Genomic DNA, 27677 nt, shown 5'->3' with positions numbered 1-27677 from the left:
CGTCAATCTCGCCAACTCCGAACATCTTCACTTCCAGATCCACATCGACCCCAAAACAACACTCAGAGGCACTCTCCTCTACAGACCACCAGGACCCCGCGCAAAATTCAGTGAAGACATCACGGACTTCATCACCCCACACGCGCTCCCCTCCAAAGATTACATCCTTCTGGGAGACCTCAACTTTCACCTTGAAAAGACCAACGACCACAACACCTCCACCCTCGTGGACAAGCTCGCCAACCTCGGACTTAAACAACTAGTCACTTCCCCCACCCACATCGCAGGTCACACACTCGACCCCATCTTCACATCCAGCAATCATATCTCCTTCTGCCACACTACGGATCTCCTCTGGACCGACCACAGCTGCGTTCACTTCATCTACAACAAGCCGAAACCCATCATCCACTCCCAACCTACCCTGCAAAGAAACTGGAACAAAATCACCACGGACCAAATCTCCGCATCGCTCCTTCGAAACTCCCCAGCCCTCTCTTCTAACGCCAACGAAGCCGCCGCCAACCTCACCCTATGGTTATCCAACACCGCCGACACCTTAGCTCCACTGAAAAAACGTCAAAGCAAACCTGGCAGCAAGAAAGCCTCATGGTTCAACGATGATCTCAAGAAGTCCAAGAAACTCTGCCGCTCCCTTGAAAAGGCCTGGAAAAAAGACCCAACCACCAGCACCAAGGACGCCTTCAAAAGCGCCACCCGCACCCACCACCAACTGATCCGAAAAGCCAAGAAAACAGCTTTCAAGGATCGACTTGACAACAACGCCCACAACAGCAAGGAACTTTTCAACATCGTCAAGGAATTTTCCAATCCCTCGGCCAACTCCAACGACATCACCCCCTCTCAAACCCTCTGCGACTCCCTAGCCTCTTTTTTCCACAACAAGATTGCAGACATCCACAACAGCTTTGACAACCAACCCGGAAACCAACCCACCCTACCATCTGCTGACCACCTTCCCCCCGTGAACACCCTTAACGCTTGGAACCCAATCTCCACTGAGGACACCATCCGCCTGATGAATTCCATCCACTCAGGATCCCCCACAGACCCATGCCCTCACCACATCTTCAACAAAGCAGACTCCGTCATAGCACCGCACCTCCGAGACGTCATCAACTGCTCCTTCAACTCCGCTACCTTCCCAGAAGACTGGAAACACGCCGAACTCACTGCCCTTCTGAAAAAACCAACAGCGGACCCCACCGAACTCAAAAATTACCGCCCCATCTCGCTTCTTCCATTCCCGGCCAAAGTCATCGAGAAAGCCGTCAACAACCAGCTCGCCGCTTTCCTCGAAGCCAACAAATCCCTCGACTCCTCACAGTCCGGCTTCCGAGCCAAACACAGCACTGAGACCGCCCTCATCGCAGCAACAGACGACATTCGAACTCTACTGGACAACGGAGACACAGTCGCCCTCATCCTCCTCGACCTTTCTGCAGCATTCGATACAGTCTGCCACAGCACCCTTCTACAACGCCTCAATAACATCGGAATCCAAGGAAGAGCACTTGAATGGATCACCTCGTTCCTCACCGGAAGAACCCAGAGAATCCGCCTTCCTCCATTCAAGTCCGAGGCCTCTGAAGTCATCTGCGGCGTCCCTCAAGGATCCTCACTCAGTCCCACCCTCTTCAACGTATACATGAGCCCCCTCGCGGCCATCGCACGCCGACACAACCTCAACATCATCTCCTACGCGGACGACACTCAACTAATCCTTTCTCTCACCAATGACCCTAGCACCGCCAAAACTAACCTACACGAAGGAATGAAAGAAGTTGCCGAATGGATGAAACAAAGCCGTCTGAAACTGAACTCAGACAAAACTGAAGTCCTCATCTTAGGTACATCCCCCTCTGCATGGGACGATTCCTGGTGGCCTGAAGCCCTCGGAAAAGCACCCATCCCGACAGACCACGCACGGAACCTAGGCGTCATCCTGGATTCTTCACTCTCAATGAACAGACAAGTCAGCGCCGTATCCTCTTCCTGCTTCAACATTCTTCGCATGCTCAGAAAAACATTTCGCTGGATCCCCCTCGAAACAAGGAAAACAGTTACCCACGCTCTTGTCACGAGCCGACTGGACTACGGAAACACCCTCTACGCGGGTACTACCGCAAAGCTCCAGAAGAAACTCCAACGAATCCAAAACGCATCAGCCAGGCTCATATTAGACATCCCTCGCAACGAACACATCTCTGATCACCTTAAAGACCTCCACTGGCTACCCGTCAATAAGAGGATCACCTTCCGACTGCTTACCCACGCACACAAATCACTCTACGACATCGGACCAGATTGCCTCAACTCTCGACTGTCCTTCTACACCCCCTCCCGCCAACTACGATCTTCCAGCCAAGCCCTCGCCACTATACCTCGCATCAACAAGACCACCATGGGAGGCAGATCCTTTGCATACCTGGCTGCTAAAACATGGAACTCACTCCCCGCCTACCTTCGCCTCACCCAGAACCACCTAGCGTTCAGAAAGCAGCTTAAAACGTGGATATTTGACAAATAACCCTCCTCCCCTTCCTAAGCGCCTTGAAACCCTCTGGGTACGTAGTGCGCTATACAAATTCTATGACTTGACTTGACTTCCCGCCTGAAACTGATCTGGCCACCATTGTGGTCATCCCAAAGACACAGCCACCCTCCCTCGACAGCGCGGAATATCGCCCTATCTCTCTCCTCAATACGGAGGTCAAAATCATCGCCGCTGTGGTGGCCAAACGGGTCCGTCCCCACCTGCAGGACTTCGTCCATCCAGACCAATGTGGCTTCATGCCTGCCCGGGGCACCAGACATTGCATACGCCGCCTCCACCTGGCCCTTGCCCACCGTCATCACCTCACCCCGTACCTGGCTCTGCTTTTTATAGATTTTGAAAAAGCATTTGATACGGTGGACTAGAGTTATCTCGAGGACGTGCTGGAGAGGATGGGTTTTGCCTCCCCTGTCTGCTGTCTTATTTGGGTCCCAGGGCACGTGTCCTCATTAACGGCAAATTATCTGAGACGATCCCCATCCGAAGGGGCACCCGTCAGGGCTCCTTGCTCTCACCGCCTCTATTCACGTTGGCGATTGAACCCCTGGCTTCCCTCATCCGCCAAGACCCCCTCATCTGTGGTTGGGCCTGGGATCGGACTCAGATTGACAAGATAGCTCTATACGCAGATGACGCCCTCCTTTTTTTGGTGGAACCGGAGCACTCCGGCCCTAGATGCCTGGACGCCCTTTCTGCCTTTGAGCGGGTCTCCGGCCTCCGACTCAACACGACGAAATCCACCCTGGTCCCCCTTCATACATCCCGGGGGTGCTTTGACTGGCAAACGACTATTCCTCTCTGCAGACAATCCTTCAAATACTTGGGTGTGTGGGTTGCCTTCCTTCCGGAACTCGAGTGGGCTCTGAATATTACGCCCCTGGTCGCTAGGGCCAAGGCGGACCTCAGGAAATGGAAATCCCTCCCTCTCAACCCTCTGGGCAGAAGTGCCCTCTTTAAAATGATGGTCCTTCCCAGCTTCCTTTATGTATTACAAAATATCGTCACCCACCTTCCAGGCAACTGGTTTCTTGAATTGGATGGCGTCTTCACACTGTTTTTATAGGGTAACAGGAGGCTGCGAATATCTCTAGCACATTGCTGCATTCTCCCCTTTGAAGGGGGCATGGGGTTGACTAATCTCCACTTCTACTACCTGGCCACGAGGCTCATCGCCATTCACGACTGGTTCGCGGGCGGCTGGTCTGACCCGGCGTACCGGGTGGAACTCAGGGCAATGGACTTGGTGCAGATCCAAGCGTACCCACGGAAGCCCCGTGCCACAGGCTCTGCCCCCAATCACTAGGACGGTGATAATGGCCTGGCGTACAGCCCTCCGACATGTGCGATGGGACCGGAAACTCACTAAACAGACGCCCCTGTGGAGTGGAACCTGGCTGCGGGAGGTTTCATCCTTCCAGGACTTCTGTCGTTGGGATCTCATTACTTGGAGACGTCTGGGTAGGGGACCATATTGGATCTTTCGCGGACCTGCAACAACGCAATTGCCTCCCAATTTAACAAGTACTTACAACTCAGGCATGCACTCCACACACATTCCGTCCCCCACCTCTCTCCCGGAATTTAGCCCCTTGGAGGCCCAGGTGATGATGGGGAACCTAGGCAAAGGGGGGGGGGGGGGGGGGGGGGGAGGGAGAATTTACCGACCCCTGGTGAACAATGGCCCTGCGTCACTTGATCGGCTCAGAGCCCGCTGGGAGGGGTGGCTGGGCCCACTGGAGGAGGTGGATTGGAGTGACGCCCTTATGGCCCCCAAGACCTTGACAACCTCCCCCAAGTTGTGTCTCGTCCAACTCTACTACCGCCATACCTTACTCCAGCGCGTCTGCAGTGCCCCTCCCCGGCCTGCACGCGTTGCACTCACGCAGCTTTTCTGGAGAGGGGTGGAACTTGAGCTCACACGGGCCCTTGGGTGGGAGGTTCCCCACGACCCATTACGCTTGCTCTTTGGGGTGTTTGACCCATTACGCTTGCTCTTTGGGGTGTTTGACGGCCTTGATGGATCCAAGGCCGACAAGCGATTCCTGGGAACGGTGTTGGCGAAGTGGGATATAGCGGCACTTTGGTCCCAGGCCAAGTCACCTACTATGAGGAAGTGGAGGCGGGGAGTGTACTGATGTGGGGCCCAGGAGGAGCCCCTCTTTGAGGCCCAGTGATGTCCCGAACTATTTGGCAACGTGTGGGGCAATTATTATCCAACAGTTGCGTTTCTTGCAGGAAAGAATATATTTGTGGGAATACACTTCAGGAGTCTCCTGACGCTGTATGAGGGCTATTATAATATAATGGGGTAACATGCGTATGTACACCCTCAACAGAGGAGTGGCACTCAAAGTTCAAAAGGATCACCATATTGCTCTGACTCGGAGTACGGCTGTTGCCCCCGCTTTTTTTTGAGTGATCTGAGGTTACAAGCAGGGATGGCTCACTTTAACTTGTTAATTACGAACAGGGATTAAGTTTGGCGATTGATTCCGCAGATCGTACAGATGCTTTTATGATGATGCATTCCGCTCACATACAATGGCCAGAGGCACCCCCCCCCCCCCGTTTTATTTTGTGTTGGATCTGTGAAGAATCAACACTTGGATACTATCATTCATCTAATCACCTGATGCTTCTGGGTAGGAAAAAGGCCTGAGATAAGGTTGGGGGGGGGGGGGGCACACATTGAGTTGTTATAGTAGGATCACCCCTGGTTATATACATAAGAGATTATAAATGCCTCTGGTGGTAAACCCCAGCATAGTTGTGTGAAATTCTTGTGGTGTTCGATTGGAGATCAATGCTTTTATCCATCCATTTAATTGCTGGAGCAGCACCTTATGATCAGTGGTGTGGACTAATGCTTTTATCCATCCATTTAATTGCTGGAGCAGCACCTTATGATCAGTGGTGTGGACTGCACTGCAGCAGACAGGCCGAGGAGTATCAATTCGCCGGACCCTCCGCTTATTCTGTCATTCAAAAGTCGGCAGAAGTAATAACTGGTCAAGTCCCCCAGGCCAGGTCTTTTAATATAATCTACATTTAAGATTTTTTTTTTTTTTTGAAGAACGGTTTCCATGTTTTGGGAGCAATGGTCTCTTGTATGCTTTCGTATTCCGTTAATTTTTTTGATTAAGCAAAACATCTCCGAATTATTTGTAAAATAAAGTTTCAGGGACTCTGTAAAAAGAAAAGAGCAGTTCTCCTTTTTACTATGGGATAAATAAAGCATTCCAGCCTTTTGGCTGTTAAATGCTTGAGCTCTCATTTTGGATTTCTTGACCTTGGGGAGCATATGGAGGTAAAAAGTGAAATTATGCAGGGAAAGGGGGCTCTCTTCCATGGACTGCATAATAAACATAGCCCAGAGACTCGAATTAGATCCTGGTCAGTAGGCAGCCAGTGCAATTTAACAGACATGCTCCTGTCTCATCAAACCAAGTAATAACCGGACGACCAAATCATGTAGAACCTTATTTAGAACACACAAGCATTCGAAATGCCAAGACTATTACGATAATCCATGCTTGACAGAATAAGGGCTTGAGCAGCAAATTCTTGACTCGAGAATGGTAAAATCTTTCAGTAGTTTCGTCCTAAAGAAGCTGGTTGATATTTTATTTAAAGTATCAAAAGCCAATTCCTTCTATGGTATTTCAATATCACCTACCTAGCCAAAAGGCAACAAAGCACTGTAAACTGCCACAGACAAGCACAAAGTCAACTAGCAAAAGGAGAGGAAGCTGTGTTGTGATATAGTGTTATTTTTTTTTAAAAAAAAATGTGAATTGTACAATCTAGTGAACAGATTCAAACCCCCAGTGGCATAGTTGGATACACTGCTAACTAAACAGCACAATCCCCGTTCCTCAAATCCAATGGTGTGGGATGCAAGCATCTACTATCTTGGCCTAAATATCGTAGTACTAGTCCGTAATGGACTTGCCGCAATTACAACATAGAGGTCAACACAGTACAACAGGGTTAATCAGCGAGTCCGGAATGATTTTGATACTAGCAACTACAGAGTACTTTATGGCAATGTATGACATCATTTAGATAAAACCTTGCACTGTTAACAAAAATTAACTTTATTAAATCATTAATCTGCACAACAGAAACTTCTTCGCTGCACAACAGCATCAAATGTTCACCACAGGGCTTTCTTATTTCCAGCTGCCTTTATTATTCCTGTTGGAGGAAAGAAAAAAGGTATCAATGGATACAAACAACCACATCAACAGGGCCCTAAATACAATTAACCTAAGAGCATGATAAGGCCGAGCGCCATTGAAAACACAAGCATAGGCAACCCCTGTAGGTATTATCTGATTTGCAAGAGGATGTGACTTAACAGAGTGGACGACCTCAAAGCTGAGGAACCCGGTTACGTTAGCATCTCAGCAGGGATGCCCAACATCCTGTGATTCAAGGCATGCCACTTTCATCTCCCACGCCAGATGTACAACTGTTTTTGAGGCCGCAAATGGGCAATCGGCTCGTTAGACAGCAAACTAGGTCTGTCCACATGTACAAAACCGATTTTGCAAGTCAGTAACCTATTAACTACCCGCAAAATAGGGTTTGCGACTCGCTATTAGGTAGGGGCGTGGCAAAGGCATTCCCTTCCTCATAGGGAGTCCAAGAGCAGGCCCATGGACCACTGCCTTCTCTTAAAAAATGAAAGATGTTTTCAAATGCATCCCATTTCCCTAAAGAAACTGCTTTATTTAAAAACCAGTCAGATGTGGTAGTTGGCTGACCCCAGCAGCTACCATCCCTGGGAGGGCCAGAAATTCCTAATGGGGCCAGAAATTGCACCTGCCTCATTAACAATTAATGAAGCCGGCAATTTGCAACCCAATTAGGAATAGCAAACAGTGTCTGAGATGTACGTCGCAAAAAACGCATTTTGCAATTAGTAAATCGGCATGGCCCCATGCCTAACAAATTAATGTCATTGCGTCAGCAGGAACTAGTTTCATAAAGTTTTTGTTTAAGGAAGCATTAGTCAACAAAGAGGACAGTTAGCAACAGGGTGAAAAAAGCACGCAGGAAACCTTCTCTTGCAGACTTTATTTTGCAGTTGGCGTTTTTCAGGACATGGCAACATGTTCATGCTCTAGGGCAGTGTTAAAAGCTTTGACCCCCAGTTTGAAGCTCTATGCTAGAGTGGCAGTAAACCAGTTGAAGGAAAGCCCACCCAGCTAATGAGCGACAATTAAGTCAACCAATTAGAAGGGCTGTGATATAACATGTCTCATGTTTTGGAGAAGCCTTAAAAACAGTGCACGTGGTTTCCCCATTTACTGTGCAACACCGCCCTTCCACCTCTGGCAATACTGATTGAAAGCTCAAGTAGTTAGTGGGCCATATTAAAGACCATATGGATACCTAGCTAGCGCGTTATCACAATTGGTGCAACTATGTAACGAGCCCACAAAAGCTATCCGAACCATAAGTAAAGTAAAAAGGGGAAGTGGAATGGTTCTATACCAACACCCTGTAGGGACACTTCCATTAGTCAAAAATTGAATGTGCTTTCACACCTAGTTAAACGCTTCTCGCATGTTAAAGTAATACAATTTTAACCCATCGGTTTTTTTTCTTGCGCTGCTAACCTTTTATGTGCGACTTCTCAGATGGACGAGTAAATATCCTAAGCGGGGCAAATGTAAAGTCCAGGACTGCTTCAGCTAGCCAGGATGTACGCTTTAAGACAACCCAGTCCAATGCAGGTGCTATTGAAGAATACGGAACTCATTTGCGCTTACATAAGGGAACAAACAGTTTTAAAGCTAACACCCTTAGAGGCGATTGCGCCCAGGCAACGATCTTAAATGACCGACCTTACCTGTCCATCATGACAGATGGAAGCAGCATACGTGCATTACGTCATCATATCAGTGGGGGATAGCACATGCGTCACCCAGTTCTAGGAAATAGAAAAGTACAAAGTAAATGTGTGTCAAAACGTTTACCCAAAACGGTTGACGAAAACACCAAAAAACGTTTTAAGCGTTTCTTAATGATATTAAGAAAACCATGTGTTTACGCGGATGCCATACAGCATGCTAATAATAGCAAGTCACTATGCGGAATTGAGCTAGTTAAGTGATTGCTGCACACAGTAAGGTAACCTCATGGAGCCCACCATTACCAGCATAATTTACCTTTACCGAATCTAATGCACCCCCCACCACCACATTATAAACGTTAACAGCCCACTGCGCTTGACGTAAATAAAATCTGTTCTTACCTACCAAGAGTCAAACTTGCCTTCTGGTTCTGCCTGCTAGTCTGAGAGGAATGTTGCTTACTTTGTCTGACTGCTTCCGGTGATTAACTGATCTCTTCTAGCTGTCTCGAAGGAACTGCAGCTCATCTTGCTAGCAGCTGGTCTGAACTGATAAGTATTCCTGGGTCTCTCCACGTTTCTACACTCAGCTGAGTGTGCGTTCGCTCTCCGTGCTTTCTACGCTTCCCACATCTTCCATCTGAAAAGCTACTTAGATCTTGACTTCTCGTGTTCCGTCATCATCGGATGGTATGCTACAGGTCCTTTAGCAAGCTAAGAGGTTGCACGTTTGGCAGAGACCATTTCATCCATAGCCGCAGAGTCTCCCATCAAAGCAAACCCAGCTTGGTCATTTTCAACTATTGCCGATCCCCTTAAATTACCTCATATAGTTCTCTTATCTTACTCAGACCAACGTTAAGCTGGAATCGGTGGTCTAATAGTATTATATGAATGCTGAAGACATCTATACCGGCCCCTTTCAGTATTCAAAATAGGCCCCACATGCCTTATTGAAATCAAATTGCCATTTTTTTTAAGAACACGCACACGGTCAGCAGTAATGAATGCCTCTACATACTGATACAGCGATAGGATTAACCTTTACGAACCTCGCTGGCAAAAACAAAAACCCAAAGAGGCGGCCTAAAGGCACTTTACAACCAGTATTGTCACGCCACAGGATATTTAGTCGAGTGGCAAATACATGCAATTATGCAGGCATGCACTGTTAGGTTGACGTAACCATTCACGTGCCATGGTGCTTGAAGACTTATTACCCATTCTAATTTTGACACACGAGATACACACCCGTTATAAAAAGACGTGTTTATTTTGCGCCATGATCAGACTTTACAATTTGTAAACAAAGTGTGAAAAAAAAGTTTAAAAAAAACAAAAAACTACTAATTCTCCTCACTTCAAACACAACTACTGTAGAACCTGTACATATAATTAATCGCCACAAAAGTCCTCGCGTTTGTCCCATTCATAAATGTTTCTCTAAAAAAAAAAAAGTCTTCTTGTAGCAGCTAGACCCTTGCCACAACTGTCCTTTGCTGGCTGAGTTCAAACTGCGGTAACCTGCAGCTTCCCTGTCACTTCTCTTGCTCTCCTCTCCTGCTAAGCTTTGTTTCCTGTTGAACAATATGGAATAAAGTTTCGTTAATCTACAATCTCAACATAATTCAAAGCCAGTTTCCCTCCCCAAGCCCTGTTCACGACCTACAAATTATTAATTCTCTTGGTACCGTTACTAAAACGTCCCCTTTACTTTCACTTGTGATTTGCATTACCAGCGGGACCATAATTGGACACTGGTGAACTGCTTACAGGCACTCAGATGTACAATTACCTAAGTCTCTCTGCCCTCCCTTTGTAACGATAGCAATTAAGGTTTCTGGGACTTTCTCTACTTAATTCATGTTGCCATGAAGAAATTAAGGACCATACCGAAATTTAAAACCTTCTGCCGCCACTTCCATAACCGCCGTTCGATCCATATCCACCTGGAGAAGAAAACGGTACTTTGAAAGAGTCTGGATAGGACCCCTCAATCCCTTTTTCTTTTAAATTTACTCCAGCGCATATACAGGGGAGTTGTTACATATAACCCAATTGAACAAGATCAACTAAGAAATTAGATGGCTGTACTATACATTACCTCCTCCACCGCCACCGTAAGGGCCAGAGCTCCTTCCTCCACCGAAATTGCCACCCTTCACTGGGCCAAAGTTGGAGGACTGGCTGTTGTAACTGCCAAAGTCATTGTAGTTTCCGCCGCCGCCGCCACCACCACCACTATAGTTCCCTAGGGTAGATCATTTTTTTTTAGCATCTCGATTATGAGACCAAAACTTGAGTAATAATGTTGGAATGAAAGTTTACTCACCACTAACACCGCCAAATCCGCCACCTCCGCCACCGTTGTTGTAATTATCATAGCCACCGCCGTATCCACCCCCCTGGTTTCCACCATATCCTCCACCTCCGCCGCCATAGCCTCTGTTGCCAGCAGAGTACGGTGGGCTTCCACCATAACCACCTGTAAATTTAGTGAACAAAATTACTCAAGGACGCCAGGCCAGAATTTATCAGCCAACTATAGGTGACGAGCACAATGCTTTAATGTAACAGGGTATCACCCACTACCAGTTGCACGCCCACTAAAGAATGGTGGCCCCCGGACACCCCACTATACAGGCTGGTCTTGCTGTTTATCATACACAATGTAAAGGGCACACATTTCATGACAGCCGTTTTAAACATACCATCATTGCCAAATCCATTGTAGCCGTCACCACCATATCCGCCGCCTCGACTACCACCAAAACCACCTGACAGAAAGAAGAAAACAAATTATATCTACACTCTTGTTATGAACTCACTGTGCTGTTTCACTTGCCATATTTAAGAGGTTCGCTACTCCTAAATCGGCAACTCTATATACTGTGCTCGCCCACCTGTTCAGATACGGTTAAAAAGTCCGCCTCAACCCAATTTCTTAACACTTACCACTACTATTCCCACGGCCTGCGAAGCTCCCGGCTCCACCACCTCGACTAAAGTTATCATTGCCACCAAATCCGCCACCTCTTCCGCTAAAGCTTCCTGAAGAACCACCACGACCTGTAAATAATGTAGGTAGCATACATAAACAAGTCCAGTATCGCCTTATCACAGGAATGCTATTAATGGGATGGACACGGTTCTGCTCCAAGCCGACGCGCCCCACACATCGGAGAGCCCGAACCAAGTGCTGCTACATGTGTGGGATTTTATTAACGCAAGGAAACTAACATTTAATAAAAGAATGACATTTACTACCATGGTAGGCGGGCCTAAATTAAATAAATGCCAAACGTTCTAGATTGATAATAGCCCATTAGATACGGTTAACACTTTATCGGGGAGTCATTTCTTCAGGTAGTGGAAACCGGTTCCATATATAACCTGTGTCCGATCTCAGGAGTGCAGTAAAGGACATGCTAGCAATTTTAAAGGCTAGATCAATTGCCTTATATCGTGCTGGGCCTCCATTTGTAGTCAGGTATTGCAGTCTTTAAAGTTCTTTGTTTTTTTTTTTGCGTCTACTAAGTTACACCAGAAATTAGGATTACAGCACACAACTCTGTTTTCTTTGGACACCGCTGCTATGGAGGTCCATTTGGGCCAAAAATTAAAATAAATCAACCAGATCCATCATGAACTGCCTACTTTGGATTTAAAAAAAAAAAAGTGTATCTCTTCGTTAAAATGTCCGTAATACATATTGATTGAAATGTAAATTCAAAAGGTGTAATTACCACTCTCCCCTCTCTGAGACACGGTTGCCATTTCTTGCTTGGAGAGAGCTTTGCGTACTTCACAGTTGTGACCGTTCACAGTATGGTACTTCTGAACTGAAAAAGGAGTACAAGAGTAAGTTTAAAAGAGAAGCCCACAGTCGTGTTTGTCTACGTAACCCCACCCTCCCAAGGATACCTGGGTGCAATTACAGGCTATACTAGACGCGTCATCTGCACCTCCAGATCCATAGAACTTTACCAAGAGCTGATGAACACATTTGCAAGGCCCGTTTTGGGGCATTGCTATTGAAACACGAACCAATACAATTGAGGTTTGGTATGACCTAGGAGAACAAATAAAGCCTCATTAATTAGTAACAAACTTACTGACAATCTTGTCCACAGAGTCGTGGTCATCAAATGTAACGAATGCGAAACCCCTCTTCTTGCCGCTGCCACGGTCGGTCATAATTTCAATTACTTCAATCTTGCCATATTCTTCAAAGTAATCGCGCAAATGGTGCTCTTCTGTGTCTTCTTTGATACCGCCAACAAAGATTTTCTTTACCGTCAGGTGCGCACCTGGTCTTTGAGAGTCCTACAAAGAGGACCAAGAATAACTTTAGCAAACTCGCATCCGCTGGTTTAAAAGGGAGAGTTGTATTTAAAGCCAGCAATCAAACTACTTGCCTCTCGGGAAACAGCTCGCTTTGGTTCCACAACACGTCCATCTACCCTGTGAGGTCTCGCATTCATTGAAGCGTCAACCTCTTCTGCTGTAGAATACGTTACAAAACCAAACCCTCTTGAGCGTTTGGTGTTAGGATCTCTCATAACCTATAAGAATACGGAAAACTATGTTTAGCGAAAGCACCTAAGAGGAAAAAATATATGCCCATAAACAACAAACAGACCACTTACCACACAGTCGGTTAGTTGACCCCATTGCTCAAAGTGAGTACGGAGACTCTCGTCGGTTGTCTCAAAGCTCAAACCCCCAATGAAAAGCTTTCGAAACTGTTCTGGTTCTTTGTTCATCTAAAAAAAATCAGTATCAAACATGATCGTCTATAAGGTGAAGACATCATGTACTCCTAAATAACGATTAGTGCCAGGGCAAACTAAATTATGTAAAAAATCAACTTCGTTATGTTTTCAGAATTGCGATCTCAAAATTGCGATCTCTCTTTTCAAACAAATCTACACCATGATAATTGACCCGAAAAATGATATTGGCAACACGTACCAATATGGCGTTCGGGCTCAAACCAAAATGGCCTCCCTCTTAACTCCCTTTGGCAAAATGGCCGCCTATAGTTTGCGACTTTCCGGGTACACGTAAGAGCTGTTCAACAATGGCCGTCCTAACAATATGGCGCCCATCACTCGGACTACCTAACAGGAAGACAGTTTGCGTCGCTTGCGCAGAGTGCAGTGAGGAGAAAGAAAAGCGCTGGTACCTCGCGGGAGTTGTCTCGCCTTGAGCCGCCACGCCTTTCCCGGGGCGCTTCGGAGGCGTATTCATACTACGAAAGAAAACAAACAGCGTCCGGTTGTTTTTCCATATCAACACTCTGCGCAGAACGCTGCAAATTACTACGGGTAAGCGTAGGTCAGAACCTCTACAAAGAGGGAACGAACGCCATTTTGGTCGATAGAATGACATTACAAAAGACTCGCTTTTATGGGCCAGTCTCGGATCCGCATTGTATTTTGTGGAGCCGAGTGCGGATAATTTGCACGGCAGGCTCGGCTATTAAAAATAGTTTTAGAAAAAAACCGATTCTTCAAATGTTTCGAGCCAGATGTATATACTATAGGTTATATAATTAATAGCCCGGATAAAGCGATGTACATTGTGCCCGTTTACTAGATCACCACCAATTGGGGGGGGTGTAACTAACGGGATGTTTTTACAACCTGTATACAATTAATTATATAGGTCGCACACAGTAGTTATAGGACGCCGTTTTAGAAACAACCCTGTTCATAATTTTAACTAGATATCTTTAACGGCCACCCTACTTCAGACTTACCTCGTTTCGCGACATGGCGCAGGCTTTCACTGGATTTTCGCTCTTCTGATCACAGCTCAGTCCTTGAGCAGGAGGAGAAGAGACAGAGAAAAGATGAGCTCGTCTTTAATAATCGAACGTGCTCCGCCTTGTTGCACAGCCGATTGGGCGCCTCTAACTCAACCGGCACGTCACAAGAAGTGATTGGCTTAGCCGACTGTTCCTATGTTACCCCATCTTCGTTTTCCCAATTGACGCCTCCTGCCGGTAGGAGGAGAGGCAGTGCACCTCAAGCATGCAAGCCTGGATATCATTGGCTCTCCATTCCTGAATCTCTTGTTTTCATTCGTTTTCCAATCTGTCAATTACAGTTTCGAAGTATTCATCGGTGACCAATGCAAGGAATTAACATTTTAATATCTTTCCCTTCCCTCGTGGCTTATCTTATTTTTAGAGGGATTCGATGAACTGGTAGGAAAAAATGCCAGCTCTGTATAGTTGATAAAAAAAAAAAAACCTCACCAAGATCCCACGTGACAAGTAAAGGGCTGTAAGTCTGTTATGCGCAAGCGCAATCGGTCTTGTTTTGGCGGGGCTTTGGTGGCGGTGTTCGGCGCTTTTCAGTTGGCTGTTTCAGGGGACTAAAACCAGGCTACAGCGGCATATGTTGACTGCTTCTAAGAGCCTTCATTAAAGATATCTCTAGCGCTGTAATCGTTTTAGGTGAGTGCGTTAATCTACATTTAGTGAAGAGTGCAGTTTTGGGTGGTATATGGTATTGTACGTGATTGTTACACTTTTGCAAACCCCGCTCTCCCTTCGCTGTTGTACGTGAGAGGAACGGGTGCAGCTTTTTGCGTGGCAGGTAACGCCTATCTAGTAGGCACGCCGTAAAGACTTGCGACAAAATGACCAATAAAAAGGGGGAGGGGTAGACTATACCTTCCGCGCTGGGTGGGTGCATTTGTCCTCATCCCCAGACCTTTTTTTTTTTTTCGGGCACTTTTTTTAACCGCCATTTTGGGCAGAGCTTGGTGTTAAAGCACAAAGGAAGGTGTGCGTATCTGGTGAATGGGTGACGGTATAGCATTCGTCCCTTTACCACCGGTCCTTTTGTGTGATATGTTGTTATTCATTTGATTCTGGTACATTCTGATGCCATCCAAGGCCCATTTGAGCACTAGCGGTCTCCCCGTGATACACGAGGATTGCTCGGATGTTGGCTTGTGTTGTGTACATCGTTATTTACATTGTAACGAGAGCAAGCTCCTTTCATTTCCCATTATGACACGTTTTCAGGTGGTCCTTCCTCCGTATTTGAACACGGTCTATATAGGGAGGCAATTACCACCACAATTGTCGTTGGGTGTTGTAATCTTACCTATAAAAATTGTGTATGTATATGTGTGTGTGTGTGTGTATATATATGTATGTGTGTGTGTATGTATGTGTATATATATATATATATATATATATATATACACCCCCACATACGTAGTTGACAGAAGCAGTGACCAACGTCGGCCATGATTTTCCTTTTCTTATACGAGATCCATTCTCATACTAAGTCCTCACGCTCGTTCGTAAACAAGGCTATATGTATATCTTCTTTTTTTTTTTCTGGTTAGATGACCTTACCCGCCCTCAATGATCTCTTAATTGGGAAACCGTGCGGGTCCATTGAGTATTCTTTCTCCATTCAAAAACTGTCATCTTTTGAGCATAATTAAGAATGCTGGATTCGTTATCATTGGCTAGTCGTCGTTCCCGTCCCATCATTTGGTAACAGTGACTATATTTTTTTCTAATTTAATGTTCTAAAATCTAGTCCTTGTTCTCACTCGTCGTCTTCAGCGTACTTCCTTACTTTATTTTATTCACTACCTGTGACTCCACTCAATTTTCATCGTCCCCTTGACAATATACGCTTTTCTCCCACATTACTTGTGTAGTTTTGTAATTGGTCTGTGTGTATTTTTTGGTTTTGTTTATACTTAAGTGTGCTTTTTGTGATCTGATGTAAATCCGTTCGTTAGTTTCAGAGATATTTGAGTATAAAAAATATAGATAATTAAGAGCCCAAGTTCTTACATCAATACCCAATGTACCACGTGTAACAATATGGAAGGTTTATCTCTAATTTAGTTGGGTGGTCGAGCCTTTATCCTAGAAATGAACTCAAATTATTCCAGAAATGAACTCAAACCGTCCCTAGTTGAGTTCCGCGTTATTTTTTCTACCCCAAGTTATCTGGGTGGCCAATATACACACTGCCTTTTCGTTTGTTGTGCATGCTTGTTGTGCATGTTTGTTGGGTGGCCTTATTGTGTTAAAATGGAATACTTGTCTGCATGACCTATTAGAATTGTTGTGGTCTCTATCTTTTACTGCAACGTAAGCTAGCCATCATAAGATGGGAGTAGTTTGCCATGGAATTTAAAGTCTCCAAATGTGCCTCATAGTGTATAACTACTTTTTAAAGACTCAATGTGACCAAAATTGCCATTTTTACAGACTTTTTCTCCTACTCAGAAGCTTCTATTTCAGGCATTAAAATGACTCTAAACACACTTATTTGTGTTCCAAAAGTGATAATTCACATGCAATAGTCATTTACAGTCAAAAAATCAAAAAGAAAAAAAAGAAAATTTCTGACCAACCGGAGAAAGTTCAACAGGTCCCGGGTCATCGTTTTTCATCAGAATTTTTTTTTTTTTACTGTAGAAAAATTGATTCAAAATGTCACTTGGATTGTGCCTCATGTTGAATAACTACTTTTTAAAGCCTCAATGTGACCAAAATTGCCATTTTTACAGACTTTTTCTCCTACTCAGAAGCTTCTATTTCGACCAATTTCAGGCATTAAAATGACTTTAAACACACGTATTTGTGTTCCAAAAGTGATAATTCACATGCAATAGTCATTTACAGTCAAAAAATAAAAAATAAAAAAAAAGAACATTTCTGACCATCCGGAGAAAGTTCAACAGGTCCCGGGTCATCGTTTTTCATCAGAAAATTGAAAATTGATTGGCTGGCCTCTTGAATGCTGGCCAGCCATTGGAGAAGAGGCTTTGTCACTCCGAACAGGCCCCGTCCTTTTCGGATTCGGGGGCGTGTTTTTTCGTTACTTTTCTAATTATCTCCTCCAGCCAATGGCAAGAGGAGAGAACAGAAAAACACGCCCCCGAATCCGAAAGCGCCGCTGCCTTTCTCCGAGGCATTTCTGCTTAGCCTCGGAGAAAGGCAGTGGCACAGGGATTCCCTTCCCCTCGCCAGTACAAGCACCACACAAGGCAGCGCATGTGAAGCCAGCCTTCACGCCCCTTGCTGGGAAAGGAACACCGGGGCTAGCAGCTGCTGTATGGTTCAGCCCCCGACCAGCAGACAGCCCTTTCCGAACTGAGATCCTGCGTGGGCTCTAAATTGCTTCAATTGTTGGTTACCGATCCAAATTGGATTGGCAAAGAAAAATAAAAGATCCTTGTCCAGGGCGTTCAATGTATGCCGATGGATCGGTGCGGATGAGACGGTGTGCACATAGCGCGTCATTGATATTTATTCTGCTGCAGTTGCGAGAAGCTCCTTCTTCGAGCACGACATTGCACTCGGTAATAAGAGCACAGGCGGCAGATGTCCCCCCAGAATCGGGCTGTAAATCAGACTTTTTACGTCTATCACTACATCGGCAGAGCTCACACACTGCCCGTTTATTGGTTCTGTTTTTCTAATCCATACATGTGTAGTCAGCAGCATGGGGGAGGGAGGGCAGGGTTTTAAGCCTGGCCAGTGCAGATGGCTGTCTCTGTAAGTGTGTTGGCTCCCCCCTGGCACCCTATGACAAAAGGATACATTAATTTCTGTTTTTTATGATTACCGACCCGCCCAAGTAACAATTACCATATTTCTTTCGCCAAAAGGCTATCGGCACTAAGCTCCCTTTCTTTAACCATCGCATTCTCAAAGCAAAGTTTTGAAGGTGTGCCCACAAATATATCACGTGACGCACAGTGACAGTGCTCCAATGCCCTCCCTTTACTTACAGATACATCACGTGGACCCCTGCAATACCCTGGCACACCTCCTTGTAGTGCCCTTGTGCATTACTCACGGATGTGATTGGCCACCATCTTGACCCTGGTGCATGCATTAGAGGCGCAACTAGAGCCAAATTTCGGGGGGGGATGGGGCTAAATTTTTCGGGGGGCTGAATCTTTAAGCAAGATTGGGGCTGCAGGGGCTCGTAGAAGGGGTGAAAGAACAGCGAGGCATCATTAACATACAAATGGTCTTTTAAAGACCTGTGAAGTGCTCGGGTGCGGCTGTGTACATGCAAATGGTCTTTTAAAGACCTGTGAAGTGCTCGGGTGCGGCTGTGTGCGTGCCTGGGAAGCTGTCTCATCCCGGGCTGCCAAACACGACGGGGGGGCTGAAGCCCTTTGCGTCCAATGGGTGTTGCGCGCTTGGCATACATTGCATTAATGCTCTCTGCTCGTGGTTTGCGTGGTCCCAGATTTTCCTTAAATCCACCCAAGCTACCATATTCCCTGTATGTACAATGCAGGGTATGTGGGTTTACTGTTGCCAGCCTCCTTGGACTTCCTGACGGTTATCACTGCAGGCACCAAGGACATTATAGCTGTGTCTGGCTTTTAAAACTTAAAATCTTAACCTATGGAGACGCTGTCGAGTTTTGCTCGAGGGAATTCATAAATCTACTTGTCCTGTAACAAAATCCACTTGTCCCATGTAGTGCGGCAACAAATTACGGCAGCAAACTCATTATATAACAGTTCTGATATAGCCTCTCCAATTATGCCAGGGCTCGTACCATAGTAGGGTTTGAATACTAGCAATTCCCTTATGTTGCTACGTTTCTGCAGGTCTACATGCTGGGGCTGAAGGTAGTGGTAAGCAATAGTTCAAGGGTCTGAATGCTCTTTGGAGTCCATGCAAACCTTCTAACTTGCATGTTTTAAGGGTTTTCACCAACTCCTGACAGTGGCAGACATAAAACTTTTTCCAGGACTGGGAAAAAAGTGGTTGAAGGAAAAGTGAACTTAAAACATTCAGATTTTCACATGAGCAAATCTACACATGCACATATGCTCATGCTAAAATGCAGTTCACAAATATTTTCTAGGAGTACTATTTCTAGGCCTACTTCTGTAAATTCTTGTGAATTCACAGAAACTGTATATATGCACTTAATGCAAGTATATATACCATTAGTGCACTTTTGAGACTTTCTTTAATAATTGGGCCTCAAATGAGCCTTGGCGTTGATCATGACCTTTTGTGTTTAAGAAAATTCTGTCTCTCGCTCTCTCTCTCGGTCTATCAGCTGGCTTCACTGAGAGTAACAGTATTCTGCTCTCTTACAAGGAGGATATTGGCACACAAAGTAGTTTTGTTCAGTGCCCGGAACGGCTGTGGCAAAGTGTGCTTTTTGAGACCAAAAACTATTTTTGCTTTTGCCAATGCTTGTTAGAATGGCGAGGACCCAGCAGCTCCCACACCAATAAGATTTTACAAAAACCATGCATAAACAAGTCACGCTTTGACAAAACCAAAAGGCTGACCACCAATTTCAGACCTCCTGGCCTTGGCAATGCTTGTTTATTTTTGTATCCCATAATCTTATTTATACTGGTTACACTGATTTTCCGTTATGGATATTTTGGGGAAATACAAGCATACATCAACAGGTTACTAAATGATGCTGCAAAGATATGGTACCTAACATTTTACAGTAGTTGGCAAAATGTTTTTTTCCAGCTTTCATGTTTTTTGTGAACCTTTTATTTTGGAAGCAAAGAATCATCACTCTTGCTTTCAAGCATCTGCAAATATTTGCATATAATGAGAGCATTCTGGGAGCATTATACATAGCCTCATATTAATAAACTTTGAAAATGTGTGTACACATTTATACTGGAATCACCGTCAGTAGTGCAGGCCGAGCTTACATTTACTTTTAGTGCACACCCTAATAATAAAGGCTTTGCATTAATGAACCATAAATACAAGTTTGAACAGAATGAACAGAAAGACACACACATTACCTCAACTGCAGACAGTGCCCTTCCCCAATCCATATTGTGGTACTGCAAACGGACAGCCAAAGGATTTGTCCTGCAGGAGGTTGGGCCTACTTGTCCCAAGGACAAAATACACAATAAAACTTGTTGTCCATGACCTCAAACAATATGTCCCGGGCGTCGGGCTATTGGAATTCCACATCCCTGACACCTTCTTTGCAGTAGGCATATTAACCCTCTGTGCTACATTAGATAAGTCAACGCTGCTACTGGACAAAACTCATCTCTCTACAGCAGATACATTAATCACTGGTGTTATCTTGGCCCTTTTTATTGTTGCTCGAAAACTGCTAATTATACAAGGAACTTTGCAGTGCCTTTTAAACTGCTGCCTGTGGACCCCCTGGCAATGTGTTATAGACCCCTGGGGGTCCCCGGACCACAGTTTGGGAAACACTGCACTACAGTCTTAAGGCCTTCAAGGAGGATAAAGGGTTTACACCCCCCCCCCCCCCTCCCCCCAGGTGTTTCAGCGTGTAGAAGGCACATTATGATGAGGCATTATGATCTTTCATATTCACGTTTTTGTCAAGTGAAATCCCCAGTGACTTAACAGAGTTGTAGATTTACAGTTTAATGCGTTTAGGTGCCAAGCAAGCTGTGGCTAGTAGAGAACTTTCCTTTTGGCTGGATGAGGAGTTGGGTTCTGTTAGGGTTAAGCTTTTAAGTGTTTTTTGGTCAGCCAAGATTGTACCTTGGAGAGAGTGTTGTTCAGGTATTGGATGTCTTTAGATGACGAGATTTTGATGTTGGATGTCGTCTGCATAGAGATGGTAGGCAATACTGGCCTGTTTCAGGATGACTGCAAGCGTTGTTATATAGAGGTTGAACTAGGCAGGCAACAAGATTGATCATTGGAGAACTCTTTGTGATACTTAAAGTGAGGTGGAATTGATTAATTTGATTTGTTGAGATTGTTGGTTCAGATATGAGGCAAACCACTTAAGGACAGTACCGTCCATGCCTGCACGCTGTGAGAGGGTGTTTAGGAGGATGTTGTGCTTAACTGTATCAATGGCCACTGAGAGGTCCAGATAGATTAAGAGACAGGCCTCCCCATCGTCTAGAGATCTGTGCAGTCACCAGTGATGTTCAGAATTGTAGTCTCAGTAATACAGCTAAGTCTAATTGGTCGCACACTGCTCCACCTACCAAGCGTGTTACCCCAATGAAAAATGGTCCCTTTCAGTAATACAGCTTTTCTGAGTCCTGATTGGATGGTGTCATGTGGGTTGAAGTTTCCTAATGTGGTTAAGCACACATTTTTCTATAGTTTTGGCTAGGAGAGGGAGGTTTAGTTATAGGTCTGTATTTATTAAGGTAATTCGGTCGGTGTCTGGCTTTTTTAATAAGGGGGTGACTTGGCCGAGTTTAAGGGAGGCTGACAGTCTGGATAAGGAGAAGCTAATGATTGTAGTCCTTGTTGGGGAGATGTGTTTGAGATTTTTGCAAGAGTGGTGGCAAGAGGCTCAGAGAGGTGCGGTGTTGGCTTCATACATGGAAGTATTTCAATGACTTCTGAGATTTTTTAACTTTGTCCAGGCTGCCTTGTTTTTCAGTTGTATGTGATTATTGGTATACTGGCTCACTGATTGGGTGGGCTTGAGGGGACCACCATTGGATGGAAGTGTGGAGGGGGGCTAGCTTTGGTAGAAGGACCATCTTTGGTAAGGGGTGGGGAGGTGGAGGGGTAGAGAGAGAGAGTTAGATGTTTATTTTTCTGAGAAGAATTGCAAATCTTTCACTGAATATTGTGGGAAAGAGGATCGTTGTTCTTGTGTGTTGAAAAGGTCTTTAAGTTGTCTCTGATGTCAATTTGAGCTCGGAAGAAAGAGGATTTCTTTCTAGATGTTTCTTGTATTTTAGCTTTCAGCTCGGAGGACAGAGGTTTGTGGTCTCAAGGTTCTTTCAGTCTGCTTAAGTTGTCATTTCTCCTTTGTAAGGTCTCTATCGTACAAGGATCTGGGAGGGATAGTTCTTGAGTTTTAGTGGGACGACACTGTCAAAAATGTCTGCCATTTTTGTGTTCTAGTTAGAGGTAAGGTAGCCGGCAGGAGTAAGCTAGGGTAGAGGTAGAATTTAGCAACTGATTAAGGGTTCTAACTCTGAGGGATTTGGTGCATATTACTTGCCCAGTGCTTAGGACGATTAGTTTGGGTGGGAAGCTTAAGTTGGGAGACATCAAATTAGAATAGAATTAAGTGGTGGTCAGTTCAATCCGTAGTTAGGATGGAATGGAGGGATATGGTATTTTTATTGGTGATGATTTTGTTGCAATTGGAGCCTTTATTGTGAGTTTACTCTTTGCGGTGTTGAGTGAGACCATTCTTTTTAAGGAGGAATGGAGAAGGCTTGTGTTCTTGTGCCTTCGGCATCATGCATGTTCAGAACTCCTAGTAGAACATCTGTGGTGTCCTGTGGAGTTTTGCATTATTAGGTCTGTTAATTGCTCAAGGTTTTTCACCTGGTGGATGATGGATGCAGACAAATTTGATAGGGGTAGAACCTTTGGTTGAGAGAGCCACTTCTAGATATTCAAAGTTAGTTTTTGGCAGTGTGTAAGGGTTTTAGGCACATGTTGTTTTTATGTTAGATAGTTAATCCACCACCAATGCAACCTTTACGGTCGTAGCAAATGTTTGAGAAGCCCGGTGAGGTGATTGATAATGGGAGATGAGTGACTGTTTAGCCAGGTTTTTGTCAGAAAACAAATGTCAGTTTTATTTATTAGGATAGTTTCCGCTACTTGTTGCATACTTGACTGTTGACTGACTGTTCAATAGCATACAGTTTAACATGGGGGGGGGAGAGAGAGATATCTGTTGAGATTGATTAGGTTGGATGGTAGTGAGTTGGGCAAGCGGCCTGGGAGGGCAGTTACTACCTGGGATCCAAATAATGGTGCAATGAATAACCAGAATCTTGGAGTAGCAAGGTTGACTGAGAGCTTTGTCGTATGTGTTGCTCAGGATTTCCGCTTCTAGTTGTGACATTCCAGTAGTGGTGCGTCTAGACTTTAGGGGATAGTTGACCAGGTGGTAGAGCGTGAGGTGTTAGAGGGCATGATCAGTGTTTCCCATAGTTGTGTGATTAGGAAGCTAGTTGGAGCAACTCTTTGACCTTTCGCAATGAGGTGATTTCTTCCAGCATAGTATTGATTTTGAGTTCCTGTCTGGTAAGTATGTGGATCCGTTGAGAGGTGGTTGGATCAGTGGCACACAGGTAGGCTGGTGGTCATCATATGCTAGAGTGTGGGCTATGGTTTGATTTCGCCAGATATGGTTTTTAGGACTGTGAAGATTCTGGTGTGGTAGTTTGGTCTTTGTGCACGGCAAGTGGCCCTTGATGGAGGGGGAGATCATGGGGTTTAGGTATGTGAGTGGGCATAGGTGGTGTTGGTGCATTCGGATTGGGGAGTGGCAGGTTCTGCTGGGTTAAGAGAGAACGTGGGGATATGTTCTTTTGGGGGAAGAGTGGAGTTGAGTACATGACATAGAGGCGAAGAGGGCGGGGAAAAATCCCATTGCTGGAGCACTTGAACAACTAACAGTCAGTGGCTGCAGGCTACTGCTGTTTGTCTCCTGCAACATTTAGTGCTATTTTCTTTTCACAAACTGCACCCTGTTGCCGATTTTGGAAGATTGTGCATTTTATAAGAAAATAGTTCTAAATGCTTGCTTAAGCTTCTCACGTAATTGCACATAATTCCGAGTAATTTTGCGGCAATAGCGCTAAAGAGAATTACACCACTTGCGCCCACCCCTAAAAAAAATTCTGGTTCCTCATAATGAGGGAGGAAGTAGAAATGCTACTACTAGTCGTTCACTTGTTCTACTCAAGGGGAGAGCTTGTTTGTCAATTTAAGCAGGACTGTTCTGTTAGGGGCTGCTCCAAGATTGGCTTGCATTTGACTGATCTTTAGAGTGGCACAGTGGATGAAAAATCGTGTACTGGAATGCAGGCAATCAGTTGCCAGTAGCTGAGATTAATTGAAGCATTACTTTGTTGCAGGAGGTGTGTGTCCCCCAAGCTGGCTGTTAAAAATGATGAAACTGCACATTTGTAATGAAGCCCAACAAAGTGGATCAGATCTGGGGTTGGTTATGTTATTGTTTAAATGGTACCGTCTTCAGTTTGGCTTGGACTGTGCCTTGGGTAGCTTGAGTCCAGTGGCATGGAGAGTACAGGACCCACGTCTGGGCATACCAGTCCCATTCGGGGTGACAAATGCAAAAAGAAAAATTAATGTACAGAATGCAGAAAAATGTCATACATTCACCCCAGTACAGAGATCTGGGCCTAAATTCATTGTTTTTTTGCTCGCCATTCCAGTTTGAACCCAGCCATATGCAAATCAGTCTGGACCCTGCACCCAATGGGAACAGTCCAGCCCGAACTGCTAGGCTGCCAGAGATGCATTGTTCTTGGGAGTGATCGGCGATGACCCTCAGTGCACTCTGGTGTTTTTATTTTTTTTTGGAGGGGGGGGTGGTATTTCAGTGATTATTTTGAAAACATAATTGAGTTAGTGGTACCCGGACTGTGTTGAGTACTGAGTTTTTTATATTTATTTATAGTGTTGTAGCGACTGTATTGTCTTTGTACCATGTTTTTAATCCTTCTCGTCACGCATTTCTCCATTATCATTCTGGGCTTTTTTTTTTTTTGTACAGTGGTTTGAATTCAGACAGTCCAACTAATTTTGTGGTTGCTCTGTCTTGAAGGTTTATAGTATAACCTTATTTATTTATTTGGGCATTTATAAAGCGCGAACGAATACCCGTAGGCGTCTCGGCGCTAGACTGAACGACTGACTCTCCACAGCATTGAGAAGGACCCTGGGAATTACTGGTTAAACAACCAAGTTTTCAGGCTCTTGCGAAACTGCAATAAGGATTTGCTTGATCTGATATGCTGAGGAAGCATATTCCAGATCTTGGGAGCTGCTACCGTAAAGCGGCGGTCACCCCATGAGACAGTTTTAGAGCGTGGGACCATTAGATTATTAAGACTCGAGGATCTGAGTTGTCTAGTTGGTCTATAGAATTTAAGTTGGTCCTTGAGAGGACGTGGACCTTGGTCGTGTAGGGTTTTATAAAGTATACAAAGAGATTTGAAAGTGATCCTATTCTTAATCGTCAACCAGTGGAGTGTCTTGATGGTGTCGAAGTGGGTGAAAACTTGGGTGATCTTGTCAGGAGGCGTGCTGCCGCGTTCTGAATGGTTTGTAGTTTTTTTATGACTCTGGTTTGACCATTAAGAAAAAGCGAGTTGCAGTAGTCCAAAGAGGAAAGGACCAAGGAGGTTACCAGAGTTTTGGCAGCTACATCGGGAAGAACTGGCATGATTTTCCTTATCATCTTTAACTTGTAATGAGCGGTAGCTGCTACTTTATTGGCGTGTGCCATAAAGTTTAGATGATCATCAAACATAATTCCCAGGTTCCTAACCTTAGAGGTCGGATTGGGTGGAGTACCGAACTCGGGGGGCCACCAAGGAGCAGGCCAGCTCGGAGAGAGGGGTCCAAAAATGACCACCTCCGTTTTGACGGAGTTGAGCTTTAGGCAGTTCCCTGCCATCCACTCTCCTATCTGGCTCATGGTATTTTGAAAGCGTTCTGCCACTTCCGTTCCTTTATCCTTAATAGCCAATACGAGTTGTGTATCATCAGCATAAGAGGTTAGGCTCATCCCAGATGCCTTTATTATACTTGCAAGGTCCGACACATAGATATTAAATAGCGTCGGACTCAGGGATGAGCCTTGGGGAACCCCACACGGGGGCGACAGCTTAGCTGACTGTTATGGTCCCAGTGTGACCACCTGAGTTCTGTCGGCAAGAAAAGACGCGATCAGCTCTCTGGCTAGATGGTCAATGCCCTTCTTCCCGATACGGTCGACCAGGATCTTGTGGTCGACCGTATCAAAAGCCGCCGAGAGGTCCAACAGTACAAGCAGCGCTGTCATGCCCTGATCACGGGTGGTTCTAATATCATCCGCTGCCTTGAGAAGGGCTGTTTCAGTGCCGTGGAATTTACGAAAACCGTACTGTGTGTCATCCAAGAGCAGGTTTGTTTCTAGGTATTCTGAGAGCTGCTGATTCATCGCCTTTTCTGCCACTTTAGCTAGGAAGGGAAGACTAGCTATGGGCCTATAATTCTTGAGTTCTTCAGTGTCCAGACTAGGTTTTTTTAATAGAGGTTTGATCAGCGTGTTTTTAAGGCAGTTAGGGTAGATCCCCGAGGTCAGTATAGTATTGCAGACCTGAGTAATGGCCGGGGCGGTAATGTCCATTGCCATAGAAAATACTGCAGGGGGGCAGGGATCCAGGGCCGAACCTGATTTAATAGATTTCATGATGGTAATTATTTGATCCGTGGAAAGGGTCCTAAAGCTAGTCAAGGAGCTAGTGGATCTGGTGTGAGTAGGGGGGGCCTTGCTGATGTGATTTGGAGAGGAAAAGGCTTGGTAGATGTTATTAACCTTAGAGTAGAAAAATTCTGCAGTGCGTCACAAAGTGGTTGGGACGGGGGTGGGTGTAGGTCTGGCGCATTACCAGTCAGTTCGTGTAATGGTAAACAGTTGTCTGCTAGAATTTTTGGATGTTTCGATTTGCTCGCAGAAGTATTTTTTTTTGGTAGCCACAATCGTTCGATTTATAAGTGGCCAGGGATTCTTTATAGATAGTTTTACTTTTAGAGTCATAGCTTCTGCGCCATTGCCTTTCCTTGTTCCTGCTTATCTGTTTTAAGACTCTTAGTTCTTCGGTGAACCACGGAGCGGAAGGAGTGCTTCTGTTCCTGGAGTAACGTTTAGTCGGTACCAGATGATTTGAGGCCTCGCTAAACCAGTCATGAAATTGGCTGGTAGCGATGATAGGATCAGCAGATAAGATAGGGTGGGTTTCATCTAGTAATGCTAAAAGTTTATTCCGGTCTAGACTCTTCCAAACCTTGAAGGAGGATGTTATAGCAGGTACAGTGTTATTCTTCGTTGCTTCCTTAATTTTTAAACTGCTGAAGATGGCATAATGATCCGTCCAAGGCATAGGCGAGATGTGTGATATATGTAGGCCCTCTGCGTTGGAGAAGATACCATCTAGCGTATGTCCTGCTTTGTGAGTGGGGGCAGTAACTAGTTGTTTGAGACCCATGATTTCTAGGTCCGAAATGAGGGCAACGGTATCCCTATCCTCCAGCTGTTCTAAATGAAAATTCACATCGCCCATTATTGTAACAGATGCTTCTGTGGCTAAGACTTCTGTTAAAACACTGAGGTTGGTGAGAAAGTTTGCTTTGGTCCCTGGGGGACGATATAAAAGTACACCCTTAAAATTATAGAGAGCTGTAAGTTTTATATCGAAGTACATAGCTTCACAAGCGGTGACAGGGAT

General features: G+C 45.2%; 2 protein-coding genes across 8 annotated transcripts in view; one reads left to right on the top strand and one right to left on the bottom strand.

Moving 5' to 3' along the window:
• CBX5 (chromobox 5) overlaps positions 1-27677 on the top strand; it is a 229513-nt gene that overhangs the window by 110308 nt on the left and 91528 nt on the right. The window contains exon 1 of one of the 4 annotated variants that reach the window (XM_085654747.1): positions 13594-13771. The exons of 2 other annotated variants lie outside the window; for them this stretch is intronic. The gene's annotated coding sequence lies outside the window, so the exon portion shown is untranslated. Of the gene's footprint in view, positions 1-13593; positions 13772-14630; positions 14908-27677 lie in introns of those variants that run through there. One more of the 4 variants, XM_085654744.1, reaches the window with a different exon arrangement.
• HNRNPA1 (heterogeneous nuclear ribonucleoprotein A1) lies at positions 6652-14355 on the bottom strand. Of its 4 annotated transcripts, none has more exons than XR_014981511.1 (12): positions 14206-14341; positions 13630-13695; positions 13091-13207; positions 12860-13006; positions 12557-12767; positions 12188-12283; positions 11397-11510; positions 11153-11218; positions 10774-10926; positions 10546-10692; positions 8439-10018; positions 6652-6775 (listed from the first exon to the last, which is right to left on the bottom strand). XR_014981511.1 is itself a non-coding variant. In XM_085654734.1 (12 exons), exons 1-11 carry the CDS (start codon positions 14218-14220, stop codon positions 10341-10343), a joined length of 1182 nt encoding a protein of 393 aa, XP_085510860.1. In that variant the 5' UTR covers positions 14221-14339; the 3' UTR covers positions 9696-10018; positions 10335-10340. The 4 variants fall into 4 exon arrangements, 2 of the variants coding, with proteins under 2 accessions (XP_085510860.1, XP_085510861.1); XM_085654734.1 differs by lacking the exon at positions 6652-6775 and adding an exon at positions 10335-10390 and having other exon boundaries at positions 9696-10018; positions 14206-14339; XR_014981512.1 differs by lacking the exon at positions 13630-13695 and having other exon boundaries at positions 14206-14355.

The sequence above is a fragment of the Triturus cristatus genome, chromosome 4_1 (genome assembly GCF_964204655.1).
Source record: "Triturus cristatus chromosome 4_1, aTriCri1.1, whole genome shotgun sequence".
Taxonomy (NCBI): Eukaryota; Metazoa; Chordata; class Amphibia; order Caudata; family Salamandridae; genus Triturus; species Triturus cristatus.
This window is presented reverse-complemented; position numbering and strand designations above follow the sequence as displayed.